General features: G+C 51.5%; 1 protein-coding gene across 4 annotated transcripts in view; it reads right to left on the bottom strand.

The window, feature by feature from the left end:
- EVL (Enah/Vasp-like) overlaps positions 1-17134 on the bottom strand; it is a 151131-nt gene that overhangs the window by 103001 nt on the left and 30996 nt on the right. The window contains exon 1 of one of the 4 annotated variants that reach the window (XM_053889809.1): positions 10032-10162. The exons of the other annotated variants lie outside the window; for them this stretch is intronic. Within the exon in view, the coding sequence (XP_053745784.1) occupies positions 10032-10054 (23 nt within the window). The 5' untranslated portion in view covers positions 10055-10162. Of the gene's footprint in view, positions 1-10031; positions 10163-17134 lie in introns of those variants that run through there. 4 annotated transcript variants of the gene reach the window in all.

The following is a 17134-nucleotide window of genomic DNA, read 5'->3' as shown; positions in this document are numbered from 1 at the left end:
GCATGGGAGGTGGTAACAAGAGGGCCCGAAATACACGTGTGTGATCTTGTTTGCGTTTGAATCTAGAGGAATCAGAAACGTTCATTTACGGGGCGCCTGGCGGCTCAGTCGGTTGAGCGTCCAACTCTTGATTTTGGCTCAGGTCGTGATCCCAGGGTCGTGGGATCAAGCCCTGCATCGGGCTGAGTGTGGCGGCTGCTTGGGATTCTCTCTCCCCCTGTCCCTCCCCGGCTCGTGCACGTGCACACGTGCGTGCATTCTCTCTCAAACAAAAAAAGAGAAACATTTCATTCAAGCGTGTAAGGACACCTTAACCATCACATGCATTTTTATAGCTCAAGTGCTTTTGCAAGTGCCTACAGTTTTGAAACTCCAGCACCTGGCACTTTCAGGCCTTCCTGCACACCTACTGCCCGGACCCCTCCTGCCCATTCAAAGCAGGTCCTGCTTACTGGATTCAGTAGCTCTTTGGGAATGGTAGTCACGCCTCCATGCTGCGAAGGGAACAGACGTCGAAAAGGCAGCAAGTGTCCTCTCTCCTGCCATTTCACCTTCTAGGGCCTTTAACAATGATTGGCATGTGGCAGGAGGTTAAAAAAAAATGCTAAAAACGAATAAAGGGTGCTGAGAAGGCACGATGCACCCACCTCTCTGTTCGAGTGTGACAGATGGAACGAAGACGACCGAACGTTCTTTCTGCCTTCAAGTAACCTTCAATCTAGTCAAGAAAATCAGATTGAGAAAACTTAAATATCAGATGACGTGTGACCTACCTCGAGTGCTGTAAGGGAGTTTAGAGAGAACAGAGAAGTTTATGTGAATAAAGAGGTCAGAAAAGGCTTCCTGAGGGAAGTGTGAACAGGGCTGGGTTTCGAAGGACTTCACGGAGAGACAATAAAGGCTTCGAGATGGGGAGGCAAAGTGGCGTGTGCGGATCCGCGACTTAGCCAGGTTCCCTGGGGCAGAAGGAAGGTTCCTGGGGGCTGAGCTTTAAGAGAACACGCAGTCCGGCCACGGAGGGCGCCACGTACAGAAGAAAAGAGGGGCTGGACTGGCAAGAGACTGAGCCGTATTATAATCTGGTCCCCAAAGTAGGACACGTTCCTCTCGGCCCCCATCTTTCTTGAAGCAAGCTGTCCTTAACGTCTTCAGTCAGGGCAGGGATGAACTGATTCCCACTTGCTTCATACCAGGGATCTGATTAGCGTGAACATCCCGGCCAAGACCAGGAAAACACACAACGTCGTCACCTACCTTCCTCTACCTGGGGAATCCCTACCTCCCTCACTCCTTCAGTAGGGCGTAGAGTAACGAACGGATGCAGTCTTTGCTCTATGGCTTTGGAAGTGCTCCAAGTTTCCAACTACGGAAGCATCTTCTCTCCAGGAAAAGGAGTTTCATCGCCGAGTACAAACGCTTCTTTATTTAAGTCAGAGTTTGTTCGATGTCCTGATCACAACAGGCACACGGTTTTACCCATCTCCCTGGAGAAGGCTCTATCTCGACGTAATGCACAGCTTCTGGCTTCTGCACACAGTGAAAGATGGCGGCCAGAGCACAAGTTCTCCACACTCGGGAGGGAGCGCCGGGAGGGACGCCCGTTTCCTGCTCCCGGCTCTTGCCTGGCGCCCCTGGCCTGCCGCCTGCACGCCCGTGGCCAAGAAGTGATTTTCAAAGATGCAGGAGCTTCGAGTTTTCCCGTTTCCTCCAGGGCCTCCACAGGCAAAGGCAGGTTGTCTTCGTCTCGTCCGGCACTTGTGCCGGTAAAGACGGAGGGAGGCTGGTCTCAAAGAGCGCACAGCAAGATTAACCCTGGCACTTGGCAGGCTCTGAACTGGCTGACTGGCGTGAAAACGATTCCTCTCGCTCGTGAACGAGTACAAATGAACTCCTGAATGCCAAAGCGACTAGCTGTGAGGTTACCGAACCCAAGAAAGGCCTCGAACCAGCAAGGCTTCAGTCCAGACCAAAGGCTGCAGTCTTTACCGGCCACACACATCCAATACACCTGGACTTACGAGTCTATGGCACATGTGAGCACGTTTCCGTATCCGGTGCTCCCAGCTTTCCAAAGCTCCCACACGGCTGTCACCTTACTCTCTCTGAACCACATCTCTGTGAACAAAATGTTATCTCTGTTTTCCAGGTGGACAGCGAAGGTAAGTGACTGACCCAAAGCAACGCAGTATCACAGAGAGAGTTGAGGGTTTCCGGAGTCCCAAGGTCAAGTCCTTCCCGCAAACTCTAACTGGGACTGTGCGTAGGAATAACCGGCAGAGCCTTACGCAACGCACGTACCCGGGTTCCGCGTCTGGACAGCTGGTCTCAGTAGGGCTGAGGTGCAGCCTGGGCCCCCCCTGTTTTGACCTTGATGGGCCCTCCCAGGAGAGAACCATCACATGGAATCCTCGACTTGAGGGCCTTCAGAAGCTTCTCCGATGTCGGGCAGAACCCCCAGGCCCAAAGGTACCCTGTCCCACGTACAACAGCTGCTGCTCGTTGGAAAGGTGCCCACCACCGCGTGCTTGTGTGTACTCCACTGTGCCCTCCCATGGAAGGGGAGACCCTTGCAGGTCAGACACTGCACCTGCCCCGTGCAGCCCACATCAGCTCACCACAGCTCGCCCGGCTGTGGACGAAGTATGCAGACGCTGAGGGAGCGTCCGCACGTGGGGTGGGCTCGGGCCGTGCTATCCTAACTGGACACAAGACACCAGAAGCTCGGTCCACCAACTGCAAGGAACCTAATCTCTCAGACCAGCGAATCTGCGAGCCCACAAAGCCGGGGTCCGAGCACTCAGCCGACTAGTCACACCCTGGTTGGTTCGCGGTGGCACGAGCGTTTCAACAACCGGTCATCCTCCAAGGCCTGGTTTCTGGCACTCGAGTCTGCGCTCTCAGGGAGGTGGGGAGTTTCGAGGTTCCCCACTCTTAGTGTGTCAGGCCCCCCTCCCGGCTCGAGTGCAATTTCCAGTCCAGGGTGGGGGTCTACCTAAGTGTGTTGCTACCGAAGGGAAATGAAAGAAATTAACTTATTGAGTATCTCCTGAGGCCCCCCGCTAGATGCTTCACGTGAGTAATCTCATTTAATCGACACCATCACTCGGGGAGGCAGGTAATACCCCCGCTTTACAGAGAGGCAAACCAAAGCACAAAGGGCCTAAGTCACTGGCTGGAGGGAGCAAGACTGGTGGGGAAGCAAAGGTGGCGAAGCACCTCCCCTGAGTGTCGGCACACACACCCTGAAGGGGACAAGGGCTCACCTCTGCAACGCAGTGAACGTCGGGGCAGGGATGTCGCCAATGCCGAGCAAAGGACGGAACAGACTCGGCTGCTCTGGGGAGAAAAAGCTCTTCCCTCGGGTTTCATCAGGCAAAGCGTGGCTGGGGGCACACGCCACACCCCCTCCCACACCTCGGCCCCCAGACTCCTGAGTGGCCCCTGCCTCATCTCCTTTCACCTGAACCCCTCCCCTCTCCCAGACTCACCCAGGGGACACCTCTTCCCGAAGGCTCCCTTCAGTTCTCAGCACGGCAAAACCACATCCTCCTCCTGCCCACGCACCTCACCGGTGTCCCTAAGAATTTATCCTACACTTCAGCGTTTGTCTGTCTTTGGCTACCCCACCCCACGCTTTTGCTGTCGGTTCAGCACCCTCTCAGGACAGTAAATTTCTGCAGGGAGGCCTGAAGATTACACACAGGTCACGTACTTGCATCTTCTACTGGGGCTTATGTTTAGTAAATGTTTAGGAAGTGTTTTCTCAATGAACAGTTACCCTACCCGCTAAAAGGCCCTCCTTCCTTCCAAAACATACATACCGAGTCTCAAAACCGACACAGTTAGAGACGCTTTTGCAAGTATCCCAAGGAACCAGCAAGAATCATACGGACCCAGGTTGGTACCCTCTTCCTCATTCCTCTGGGTAATGAGCCCAGTTAACTTCTTTCCTCTAAGTTTTGTTCGCGTGTGTTTAACACAAGAGACTACTAATATGCTAAGCAAGGAGAAATGGGGAATGGAAATCAGGACTGTTTTTACAAAAGTAGCATCTGAGCCAGTTAAATATTGACTGATGAAGCTTCCCCCGATTCCAAAATATAAAATACAAACATTATAGCAAACTTTTGTCATTTATGCACTACTTCTCTCCTCTATGTTACCCTCAAAGTAGCCCTTTTCCTAGAAGTGAAATAACTAAGGCCTAGAGAAATACAGTGACTTGCCCAAGGTCTCAGCTTTTAAGTTTACCTTCTACAAACTGAAGCCAAGTCTTTGGATCCCAGATCCACAACACTGCCTCTCTTTCAGCAAAACAACAATAATCGCAACACTTATTTAATAACGGAGGACAGATTGGTATTTTAAAATACTTCTGCTCTGCCGCCATAACAGCTACATCATTTCCCAGAATGACGTTCGGCTTGTGGCCAGTCAAACTCCAGGCAAGACTGTCAAGTCAATGCAGTCTGGCTGTCCTCCCCGCTCCTGCTCTGTTTTTCTCTCCTTCAACTCTCCACCCTCTGCTCTTTCCACCAACCAGGTGCTCCCACTATCGCCTATTAAAGACCCACACAGCTGTGCATTCTAACAGATCCTGGGGGGTCAAAGACCGTGTGATCATAAGCTCCTCGCAGTGAGGGACTGTGACCGATAGAATTCAAATTACTTTAATACCTACCTACAACATCAGTCTCGTAGGCATTTACCAACCCCTCCTAGACTAGAGCTGACAGCGTGCTAAGACTTGGTAGTGGTGGAGGACGACTAAGACACGCTCCCTGACCACCAAGAGCTCAAACTGCAGGAGGGCAGGAAGATGTGGAAGGAACACTGTCGTACATCGCCCCGAGGGCAGCCCTGCAGAGAGACGGGATGTAAGGGCCGAAGGGGTCAGGACAAGGGGTCAGTCCATCCCACCCCAGGTGGGGGTCCTCTATTCTGTTCTCCGCTTCCCACAGACGCGGAGGGGTGCCGAGAGCCAGGCCCCACAACGGGCTCTGGGCCCACCGGAGAGAATCACGAGGGTGTGCCAGCTGGAGGACGTGAGGTCCATTCACAGGAGGGCATTCCAGGCACAGACTGTCTGAGGAGATGAACGGAAGTGAAACTGCCTACGCCTCCTTGCTGGGTGCCTTCAGGCAAATTACCCAACCTCTCTGGGTGTCTGTTCTCATTTCTTTCATCCATTTGACAGGTGTTTTTTAGACAGCTACCACTGCAAGGCACTAGGGATACAGCAGTGAACAAAAATAGATTTTTAAAGCCCTACTTTGCAGCACTTAACGTTCTGCTAGAGGGAGACAAACAATAAACAAACACAAAATTAAAATCCACAGGAAGTAGATGGTGATATGTGATCTGGGGGAAAAATGGGGCAGAGTAAGGCGGAAAGGGAGTGCCCATTATGGGAGGGGGTGTGTTAAAAAGAGAGGTCGAGGCCACAGCTGAGCAGAGACCCCAGGAGATGAGGCAGCAAACCATGCGGGCATCTGGAGGAAGAGGTCGGGAGAGACGGAGTATGGCGGCTGAGCAAGCCCTGTGAGATACCCCCAGAGGGGGGCGCCCGCAGCCAGGTGGGAAGCCACTGGAGGGTTCTGAGCTCTGGACTGACATGGCCTGAGTCGATATTTTCCAATGAAAACCAGCTGAAAAACCAGGAGCAGGAGGGCAAGGCACACGGGAAGCTTGGAGGCAGTTACAAGACCACGGCGGTGAGTCGGGTGGGAGACGGTGGCCACGTGGACCAGGCTGGTAGCACCAGAGGCGCCGAGAAGTGTCGGGACTCTGGGCATGCTTTGACGTAGCGCCGACTGGGGTGCCTGGGTGGCTCAGTCGGTTGAGTGACATAGAGCCGGCAGAACTCGCCCGGATAGCTCAGGCACGGAGTAGGAGAGAAAGAAAAGGGTCAGGGATGATGGAGGTACCAAAGGAAGGCTGGGCTATGGAAAACTGTAGAAGCAATGGCTCCAGAAAAGATACAAGAAAGGTGTCAGATGTGCTAAGTTTGAGATGCCCGGCAGACTTCCAGGTGGCAGCACAAAGCAAGCAGCTGAATCCACGGGACCAGTCTGGGGAAAGGTCTGGGGGGGAGGTATACGTTTCAGGTTTGTCCACATCCCCGAGCTTCTGTTTTCATTTATGTTACGTGGGTTCCAGTTACCATGGGCGAAGCGACTAGCGGTATCTGGGGAACAGCAGGGCAACAGCCCCTTCCCCATCGCTGCCCAGCCCAGCCTCCGTCTCCTGTTGATGAGTGTTACCTGCTCGCCACAGCGTGAAAGTCGCCGTACCTAAACCCCCGTCTCTTGGGCGGATGACGGGGCCGGGGAGATGAGAGGGGCTAGGCTGGCTTAGGCTCCGGACACCGGGTGGGCTGTGCTGGCTTCCAGACCTCAGGTCTTCCCCGAGACCCCCTCATCTCAACTCATCTCCATATTCCAGTGGAAGAGCAAGGGAAAGAACGACACTTTCCAAGACTGGATATAAACACGGATTAATCAAGAAAGAGCCGGTTGGTGTTTGAACCTCCACGCTTCCAGGACACTTTACTCAACAAAAGAAAATAAAGCAAACAGACTCAGGGTAGTACCTTCCCGTTTTCACGTGACTGACACATTCCAACTATGGATTTTAGATCTTGGAGTTGGCATACCACATTCCTTCTAGAAATAAATCAGGGTAAGCATCAGGAATTCTGAGAAACAGACGTTTCTGATTTGGGTTCCATTCTCCCTTGTGGGATCACAGAGCCAAAAATCACATTTTAAAATGTTTCTTCTGGGGAGGGGAGGGAACGTGGTCCCTGCTCGGGCTCTGGAAGTGGAAGGGAAGCCAGAGAGGCCTCCACAAAGCTGTCTCTAGTACTCACTGGTGCTCAGAAGGCAGTCGCCGTGGTGTGTAGTGACTGGCAAATGTTTACTAAACCATGAATTCGGTAAACTTCTCACGTAAGAGGTCTTTTTAAAAAGGCAAAAATATAAGGGAAGCGTGTCTACCACAGCAGCCAGCTAGAACAGCTTGCCTGGTGTTGGAACAATACAGTCTTGAAGCCAACGGCAGGCAGAAACTACCCTAACCATCTGGAAAATGCTGGCCCAACCACCCAAGCTCTCAGGATTCTGCAACCCTGCGGGTTTGGCCCCAGCAAATCACTACGATGGTCAGCAGGCTCTGCAGTGAGATCACCCGCAGAGATTCCTTAGGAAACGGGAGCGGAGCTCTGCCACCCCAGCGGCTGGGGTGTGCTAAGGACACTTCGCAGTTTTCTCAGGAGGTCAGCCGCGGGCTTTTCGACGCGCTCTTCTGAACCAGCGCACTGAACAGGCACCGTGGCACCAGCACCAGGCCCGCACCGAGCCGGCCTGATCACGTGCCTGTTTCTCCTTCCTCGTTAAATCCCCTGAAAACGATCGGTGTCGACTGCTTATTGAGGACCTATTGTGCGTCAAGCAGTCTTAGGCACAAAGGAGTCAAAGTTAAAAACACAGGACACTGGAAAGCTCTCAGGGAACTCCTCGTGCCTTACTAGGGAGTAACGTGTCCCCTGACGCACAGAGCAAGTTCACGTCCTCTCATTTGCTTCCAACGGCGTCACAGACTTTCTTAGAGAAAATTCCCACAGAAGATGATGACGATAAAAGGCGAAGAGCCCTGCCAGGTCCACACAGGCCGTACGTGGCGGAAACTGGGTTATAAACTCGGTTTCGCCCCTCCCCAGGAGGAGGGGCCGCTGTGACGATCATGGTCACGGGTTAATCTCCCAGGAGCACGCCCGCCTCGGGTCCACCTGCCTGACTGGACGTGCGGCTTCCGGCTCCGGGCTTCTTTCCTACCTGGACCTCCTCGCCTTTGCCTCAGATGTCCCATCTCTGTAAGGGCAGTCTGCCTGCTTCCCCCAAGCCGACGGTTCTGAGGGTGTGCTTCCCAGGCCTACAGCATCGCCGTCACCTGGGAACTTACTAGAAATGCAGATCCCCAAGCCCAGCCCAGACCTACCAGACCCGAGCTTCTGGGAGGGGGGGCCCAGCAATCCAGGTTTTCACGGGCCCTCCAGGGGTCTCCACTGCAGGCTACAGCCTGAGCACCACCCTGACCGGAGCTACAAAGCTAACAAGCTCCTCTAAAGTGCCTGTGTTGCCCCACCGTGATCACTCAGCCCCACACAAAGCCCGTGACTAAAGAAGGCGGCCAACTGTCCAGTATGGGCAGCAGTCACAAAACGCAGTCATACCCAGAAAAGTTCTTTGCGGCCAGCTTAAGCGAAGCCGGACACACAGGTAATAGACCCCCCCCCCTTCTGGTCTACTTTCCACACACGGCCCCACCTTCTCAGTCCAGCAGCACACTGGCCCTCAACGTGACCCCATTCCAACTGCTCAGACCCAGCTTTTGGGCTGGGAGCTGACCCAAGGGGACAAGGCTTGTTGATACATATGCCTCTTCCCTAACTAGGAAACGAGGTGACCGGCTCCAAGCTCTGTTCAAGGCGATGGTTAGCTAAGGCTTACTCCATCCCGAATAGATGCTAACAGTAAGATACGAACCTCACAGCTGTACTACTTTCTACACTCTCCCAAACTCCTCCGTAAATCTCAGAAGGATCAGAAAAGCTAACCTGCCAACGGGGATTAGAACCCGGGACTCCGAATTCACCATCTATGGACCTATCTACTGTAACACGTCAAGCATAAAACAAATTCTTGTGAGTTATCTAATGGAGCTACCATAAAACAGTAAGTTCTGGTCCCCGTGTAAGGGCACAGGCCCCACGTCCCCAGAGCATGTTGCCACATGGAAAGAATATCCTTTTCACCAGCCCAGGCCACTAGAAATAATGCAGAGACACTCTCTTAAACAAAGGAGAACTTCCTAGATCCAAAGCTCCAAGTTTATAGAAAGGGCGGGGACACCCTTTCCAGCCCTGCTTTTCTTCCTACAGATCTGATGATCCTCTCATCTACTCTCTTGATTTTGATTAAAAGGTCTCTAAATTTCCTCTTACAAACAACGAAAGGTGGTTATTCTGTTATCGTTTTAATGTCTATCGCCGCAACCTTCCGGAGGGAACAAAAAAGGCCTGTAGAAACGGAACTGGGGTTCCCACACAATCACCCCCCTCGCCCATCGATATGGTATTTATGCTCAGTTCTAAAATACGCTGTAATTCCATTTGAGAAATGAGAGCCTGCCGGAGGTTAGGGACAGACACACACACACACACACACACACACACACACACACACACACACACACACAGTCTTCTGTATGCTCCAAAAGGTGGAAATATACACACAAATGGTCAGATAACCCTCCCATTCTGCCTCCTTTATTCTCATTTCTTAGAAACTACCTCTGTTGGAACATCCCTTCCCATGTTCATACCCAGGGACAGATCCTCAGAGAAGAGAAGGAATAAGATTCACAAAAGACTCATTTGGAGCATTGATAATTACAGCAGCCGAAAAGCTTCTGAAAGCAGAGAAGGACCCTGCTAACAAAACATCATCAGAGCACTTCCCAGAAAACTGCCCAAGCACGAGATTACTATTAACAATGAGGAGGGAAATCAGAGCCAAAATCAAGCCTCAACTAAGCAGACAGACTTGCAGGATTTTCCATCTTTGCTGCTACCATGAGCATTTTTTTAAAAGAGCAGTGGACTCCATGAGTTTGACAAAGGAAGAAAAACAAAAGAGAGCGAGAGACTCATTCTGGATAGAGTTGCTATTCTGCATTCATAACTCTACACCACCCACAGCAGCTCAGAGGAGGCACAAGGTGGGGTCCCCGGCAAATTTACGCACGAGCACCCCAATTATCCCCTGCTGCACGTGTGCATGCAGTAAACACCCCCGACCTGCACCACCTCTGCGCCTCCCACCCCCGTGACCGGGATAAAGCCCACGGAATGCAGGAAAGAACCGTTTTGGGGGTGAGAACCAGCCAGAGCCCGAGCTGTCATTACACAGCAAAAACCCAGCGAGAACAAAAACCCAGCGGCAGGCTGATGTAGAAAGCCCACGACGTACCTGAATTCTTCAAATGCAAACATGACCTAGTCAGAGACAACGTCCTTAGATTGTCTGGTAGCCTTTTTGGTTCGGAGGACAACCATTTAGTCAGTCGGATGGTGCAAAGTGCAGAAAAAAGAGGCGGGGTTTCCACCCCCCCCACCCCCCCAATATTCGGAAGTAAAAGGCTTTCTGCAGACAGGGGCCTGCGGCCTCCAGCTCCGCCAGCTGCTGACAAGCGGCAGCTAACAGGGGAGGCAGCTAGAAAACCATGTGATCATTCCAGCAAGTCTGATTAATGCAGCGTATGCTTAGGCTCCAGGCTGGGAGCTGGATCAGCCCTGAGAAAGAAGTCGAACCCCGGGCACGCCTGGGGTCCTGGGTGAATCGCACGCACATCCGCCACCCCTGCACCCGAAATCTGCAGGTTGGGAAGTGGGGGGCAAAAGCCTGAAGGAACGCAGCCGGCTCCCGGGCGACCTGCCCGATTGCCTCATCTTCCATGGCTGCCGCCGCCACGGGCAGGTGTGGCCGGTGTGGCCGGCGAACGGCGGAGAGGATTCCAGGCTGCGCCTCCCTGAGAATTCCTCAGAGTTCCGGAATCACAGGAGTCACACTGTGTGCTCACCGCCTCACCGTCAACAACATGACCTTGTGGGTCCACCGTGATAAGTGATCTCACTGACTCCATCACTCATTTATTGGGTGTGTAGCACGTGCTAGGCTCTTATCGATTCCTGGAGGCACAAAACTTATGTAATGATTCCAGAACAGAAGTTGAGAAGAAGGAAACGAGGTGTCAGCCAAAAGGAGAGAAATGTTTACCAGTCTGTAAAGCCCAAGCTGGCAAGGTTTGGCTGCATTCTGAGACTTGCCATTAAGGAGATCTTCAAGCATTTGGCCTGCAAATGCTCTTTATAAACCAGGGGAGACAGATCTCACGTCAAGACCCGTGACTCACTCCTGCCTTTCTCTCTCCCTCACACCCACAGGTACCATCAGTCACTAGTCCGGACTCTACCTCCAAAAGGTTTCCTTGAATCCGGCTGCCCCGTCCCGTGCCCGCGGCATTGCTCGCGTGGCCCGGCGCCTTACGACCGGTCTTCCTCCCTCTGTCCCTTCTGCCAGAGCCGTTGTCTGAATCTGACTTGGAGGCCGGTGCCCCTTCCAACCCCGCACGAGTTCCCCGGTGCCCACGGGGTCAGGCGAAAAGGCCTCGGCCCCGCGAACCAAGTCTTTTCTCTCCAACTCTCTCCCGGTTCCCTAACTTCCTCGGCCCGTGGGGCAAGCGGCCCAGATCGGTCCCGGCTCCGTGTGCGAGCTGCGTGTTGTCGCGCGTGCTCCACCCCCGGCCCGGTGAGCCGCTCTCGCTACTGCCACCGACGCGCCACCCGGCACCCTGCCCGATCTTCCCTGAGACCCAGAAGGGCAGCGACACGCACTCCCAGAGCCTGGCGCAGAGCAGGACAGAGAGGAGCCATTGGATAAGGGTCTGCCGAAGGAACGACCGTTCGCCTCTGCTCTCCATCAGGGAGGAGAGTGGCGGAGCACAGGTGTCCACGCGAAGCTGCTCCGCGGGGGCTGCGCGCATTCTCCCCGCCTCACGGAGCGGCCACAACCCAGGGCCCGAGTCAAAGACACGAAGCGGTAACCGCCACCGGAGGCAGACTGATTAGTGAGGACGATCTGGGGGGAACCCTGTGATCCCTCAAGCCACACAGCAATCACCAACTGAACTGAACTGCTCGCGAATGCTCGCACACGACTTCCTGACAGGTCTCCGCCTGGGACCCTCCAGTGACGGCAGCTTCTCGGCAGAATCATGATAGAACAGAAAACACAAGAGACTCAGAGTCATTAAATAACGGAGTTTACGTCCCAGATCTGCCACTTCCTGACTCTGTGATCACCGGCAGGCGACCCGAGCTGTCCGCGCCCTGGGCTCTCTGCGTGCGCAGCGGGACTGATGCGGATGCTGCCCGGGCCTTCCTCTTGCGGGACGGCTGTGGGGAGCCCACAGGGCAGCCCCCCGGGGAGCTGTGAGAGCTCCCCGCGGAGTGCACCGAGCTGTGGAACGTTCGCGACCATCGTTACCACCTCACAAGGCTGCCTCTCCCTGACAGTGCTGACTGCTGGACATTCATCCCCACGGTAAGGCCACCCCCCTCAGTGGTACTCTACCTGCTTACAGGTAGCTCATTTATTTTAATTTTTGGGGTGATGGTCAGGGCCTTTCTGTCCCGTGATTCTCAGGACAAGGGGTGTGCGTGCATGTACACATAAACATATATACTGTGTATGGAGGTATGTCTAAAATCACTGTCCTAAACCTTAAATTTATTTTATTTAAAAAAAATTTTTTTAATGTTTTTATCTATTTTTGAGACAGAGAGAGACAGAGCATGAGCAGGGGAGGGGCAGAAAGAGGGAGACACAGAATCTGAAGCAGCTCCAGGCTCCGAGCTGTCAGCACCGAGCCCGAAGTGGGGCTCGAACTCATGAACCACGAGATCATGACCTGAGCTGAAGTCGGACAGTCAACTGACTGAGCCACTCGGGCACCCCTACTAAATCTTAAATTAAAAAAAAAAAAAAGCAGTAGAGGGGCACCTGGGTGGCTCAGTCAGTTAAGCCTCTGACTCCTGATTTCAGCTCAGGTCATGATCCCAGGGTTGTGGGATCGATCCCCACATAGGGCTCTGTGCTGGGCATGGAGCCTGCTTGAGATTCTCATTCTCTCTCTCTCTCTCTCTCTCCCCCTCTGCCCTGCTCACACTCTCCCCCTTTCTCTTAAAAAAGAAAAAAAAAGGCAGTAGAGATTGCCAAAGTCTTAGGAAGAGCAATTAACCCAGACCAAATAGAATTATAAGATGTTTTTATTTATTAAACTACCTGGTGAGAGTCATGGATGAGGGTAGGGGCAGCTGGTAATCAAGCAGACACAAGCTTCTTGAGGGAAAGGAGATTCCAGAGCATTCTGTTATCAGTCGTTCCCAGCCTCAGGGACAACGCTAGTGAACTGCAGACACTCACTACTTACTTCTGACTGAAGGATGTGCTGGTTGGTCTAATGGTCGGAACCTGCATTCTTAGCACCACCTGCGAGGTCTGGAGAGGAGTGGCAGTGACCTTAGCTCCCAGACATTTGTCATGCTGGGAGCTGGCCAGATGGGCTTTAGCCTAGCCACAGGCAGGTCCAGGGTGGCAGAGGCCTGGGGGAGGGAGACCTCTGGACTTCATGCCTGTTTTCCATCAGTAACTCAAGACTCTCCTCTTGGAACACTCGTTATACCTTTCAGGGCAATTCTTAAGGTCCTGGTACGAGCAGAGCTGATAAAAAATGGTGAAAAATTTCCAAATCCCAGCACCAAGAATATCTGAGACAGAATTTATGAGATTCCCCAATTTGCTAATAAAGAAACAGAGGCCAAAGAGTTGAAGTAATTTGTCCAAGGTCGAACAAATGTGGAGATACTGAACACAGACATGATCATTAACATGAGGTGTCCCCAGGCCCCTGACAATTTGGGAAAGCTAACATTCCTAGGGACACACACGGTAGGCCTTCAGTCAAAAACTTTTCAATTCACTTAATGCACTTTTGCTGCGGTTGCATTAACCTCTCCAAAAATTTAAAAACAAAACAGATCCCTTCTTCAACTGGTGAGAAATGTGAGCCCTACACGCTGAACTCATTCCTTCCCCCAAATTACATAATTCAAGTGAACCTCTACAGTGACATTTAACTTTAAAATGTAAGTTTTAAATAAAGCCATCCCTCACCTCTATTGTGAGAATTCTATTTAAACTAAAACCTACCCCCCAAAAGCATTCTACCACAAAGCAAACACAATTATATCGTTCAATCTACCACGAGTCAAAAGTAGGAGTTACTGGCAATTATTTCCGCACTTCTGTCCACATCAGACTCTCTTAGCAAGTGAGCTCTCTCTAAGTATCTGTGCCGGGTTCCCGAAGATTACCTCTGCATTCACTCAACAAACACTTGGAGAGCTGCTATGCTAGGTACATTCCAGGCGGTGCAGAGAGACAGCAGCGAGTCCACTCACATCCCGACTCCCAGTGCTTGCTTCTAATGAGGGAAGGCACATCGTGAATGAATACAACACAGCAACGTGCCACAGAGCGACAGGAGCTACTGAACTTAGCGGCGGTGATAGGAAAGACCCCCGTGGGTAGTGGTATCTACGGTGAGATGGGAATGACAAGCAGGGGACAGTTGTGCAAACCTCGAGGAAGGATTACTGCAGGCAGAGGAATCAGCTGAGGTGGGAGGAAACAAGTGTGATTTTCACCCTCTCATGCGGTGTGGCTGGAACGGAGGAGTAAGGAACAGAGGAGATGGGACATGAGGAAGAGAGGTCAGCAGGGCGTCAGCAGCCAGGGAAGCCACCGGAGAGTTTTCGGCAAGGGAGTTAACACGACCCGATTTTCGTGGTTAGAAGAAACGTGCAAGTGGGGAGACCACTCAGAAGCTGCTGCCACAGTCTAAGTAAGAGCTGACGGAGTCTGGACTCTGGCGGTAGAGGCAGGACACGAGAGCAGAAAACAAGCTGATGGATTACAGGTATGTTTCAGAGATAGTCTTTCCCACAACTGCACTGTTTCGTGTGGTTCTCAGGTTAGTAACGAAGCAGAGCAAAGACTAAAATATTTCAGCAGAAATACTAAGAACCCCGAGAGTAACATAAGCCGAGGAAGCATAAGCTCCACGAGAGGAAGGACCTTGCCCCATCTTACCATTCTACCCCAGAGCTGGCGCCCGGGATCATTCAAAAAATATCTGTTGAATTAACGAACCAGCAGTTTGTAGACTAAGAGAGACGATTTCGTAAAAAGACGAAATTGGATGAAGTCAGCAGTCCTTGTAATGCAACCATCCAATAATAGGGCAGATTATTCTTCTGAATAAACACGTGCAGCTGCCCCAATGTCACCCAGACAGACAGAATTTTCCCAGAAAATCCTGCCGGGAGTAGAGGGAGAATCAGGAAGACAAAAGCATGCAAGACAAATTCATATATTCCATCAAGAGATACTGGGACTCTGTTGTATGTCTAGTGCCACACCACCTCTGAGAAAGGGGGAGGTGAAAGCTTCCCAACATTTGGGACCAGACCACAAGGCCTCAAAAACCTCAATGAGAGTCAGCGTTGGTAAGTCACCACGAAGGCGTCTGCAGCTGTGACACAGGATCTTCTAGGTTCTCTGTTGGCACTGGTTTCCTTTCCCACCTCAACTCACTGCTCTTATCAAGACCCATTCGCGTCCCGGTACCAGCATGAGCAGCCCGGGGGGCCTGGAGTGTGACCGGCTGGGCTGTGGTCCGGTCCTTACCGGAGTGGAGTAATTCACCTGTAATTCACCTGTCAGAGTGTCTGCTCCCTCACAGAGATATTACGAGGGCCAGATACAACAGGTGTGCCAGCGTTCTGTGAGTTGTGTGTGCCAGATATGTAGATGAGAATACTATCATTAACAACAAAGGAAATCATCCTTTTCTCCTCTGTGCCTCTGAGGTCTTGATAAGGCAGGAATTTTAAGTATTTACCCAAGTCACACAATTAGATGATTGATAAATGCAACCTACTATCCAAGGGGCCTAGAGAGTTCATAAACACGCATAATTGTGGGAATTCAGGGCTAAAAGGACCTCGTGGTCAAATGAGCCAAACCCTACTTCTGGGCAACAGCCTAGCCACCCAAGATGCTTATCTCCTCAAGGAGTGTCCACTCTTTCAAAGTGTAATTTTCAAAAGCTAAAACCCTGCCATACAAAAATACAGTATGCATGCGTCAAGGACTGATTTAAGTCGTTAATGAAGGAACAGCAGAATGACAACGCTGGTTCCAAGGTTACACGAGAAACATACATAGAGTCAGTGGGAGAAGAAAAAAAAAAACAGAATGTGATGATCTTGCAAGGTTAGATATAAAACTGGTTAACCTCCCACCAAACGGTGAAACCATAAGCTTTGAGGTACCTTTTCTACTGAACAGAAATCATTTAGATCTCTACTGGACAGAAATCGTGTAATTTATCCATTTTCTGCAAGTTAGCATCTAGCTTTACAGAAGTCAGTCTTCTCCAAGAATGTCAGCTGTCCTTTAGGTGGGCTTGCTAAAAGATGCCCCCAAGTGATCCTGAAAGGGCGTTCAGTAATCCTTGTGCCTTTTCCCCAGGTTTCAGATAATCTTCCTACAATATCTCAACATAGCTTATCATCCACTCCAGGGGGCTGTTGGGTAAGAAGTTCTTTCCTGTCTGGTCCATTTTTGCTTCTGCCTCGTTTACATCCTCTTATTTTATGAAAATCCTTCAAATGACTGCAGTCAATTCGAAATTACTGCTTAGTCCTCTCAGGTCAAATTATCCTGAAATGGGGGGGGGGGGCTATTTTCTAGAACTTCCAGCTTTCAGTGCTTCTCTGAATTCTCTCCAACTATCACACTTGTGGGTCTCTTAAAAACAAAAAAGGGAACATCTGATTCATAGGTGCTGATTCACAGAGCCCCTCCTCCCCCTCCTCCAGATCTGGCTATTCTGAAGCACTTACCATAATTAACTCTAATTCCTCAACTTCACAAACCCACCCTATCATCCCTTTCCTTCCAATGTAATAGTGCTTGGAAGTCACAAACCAAACCCACTACAGAGACATACAAACTCAGCCCACACTAACTGGCACAATAACGTGAAGTCAAAGAAGAAATGGACTGAATCAGAGAATGTCTTGTTCATATCTGTATTCTCCACAGAGGGTAGGGAAGTGGAACGAATAAACTAATTAATTAATTAAATGTTCTAAAGAACTGAAGGAGTGAGTGGATTCCAAAGGTTCTGGGATGTCAAGTGTCTTCCAAGAAGCTAAGTGCGGAAGGGAACTTCTGGGGCCAGTCCAGGGGGAGCCTTTGGAAAACGGAGGCTGCCTTTGTCCACTCCGGCTGTGCTGTAACAAAACCCCACACGCCGGGGAGTTTACAAACAAACATTAACTTCTCACAGTTCCTGAGGCTGGAAGTCCAAGATCAGGGTCCCGGCATGGGCAGGTAAGGGCCCTCTTCCAAGCTGCAGACTTCTCATTGTATCTGCACGTGGG

This window comes from Panthera pardus, unplaced genomic scaffold (assembly GCF_024362965.1).
Source record: "Panthera pardus isolate Hobbes unplaced genomic scaffold, ASM2436296v1 HiC_scaffold_24, whole genome shotgun sequence".
Lineage (NCBI taxonomy): Eukaryota > Metazoa > Chordata > Mammalia > Carnivora > Felidae > Panthera > Panthera pardus.
This window is presented reverse-complemented; position numbering and strand designations above follow the sequence as displayed.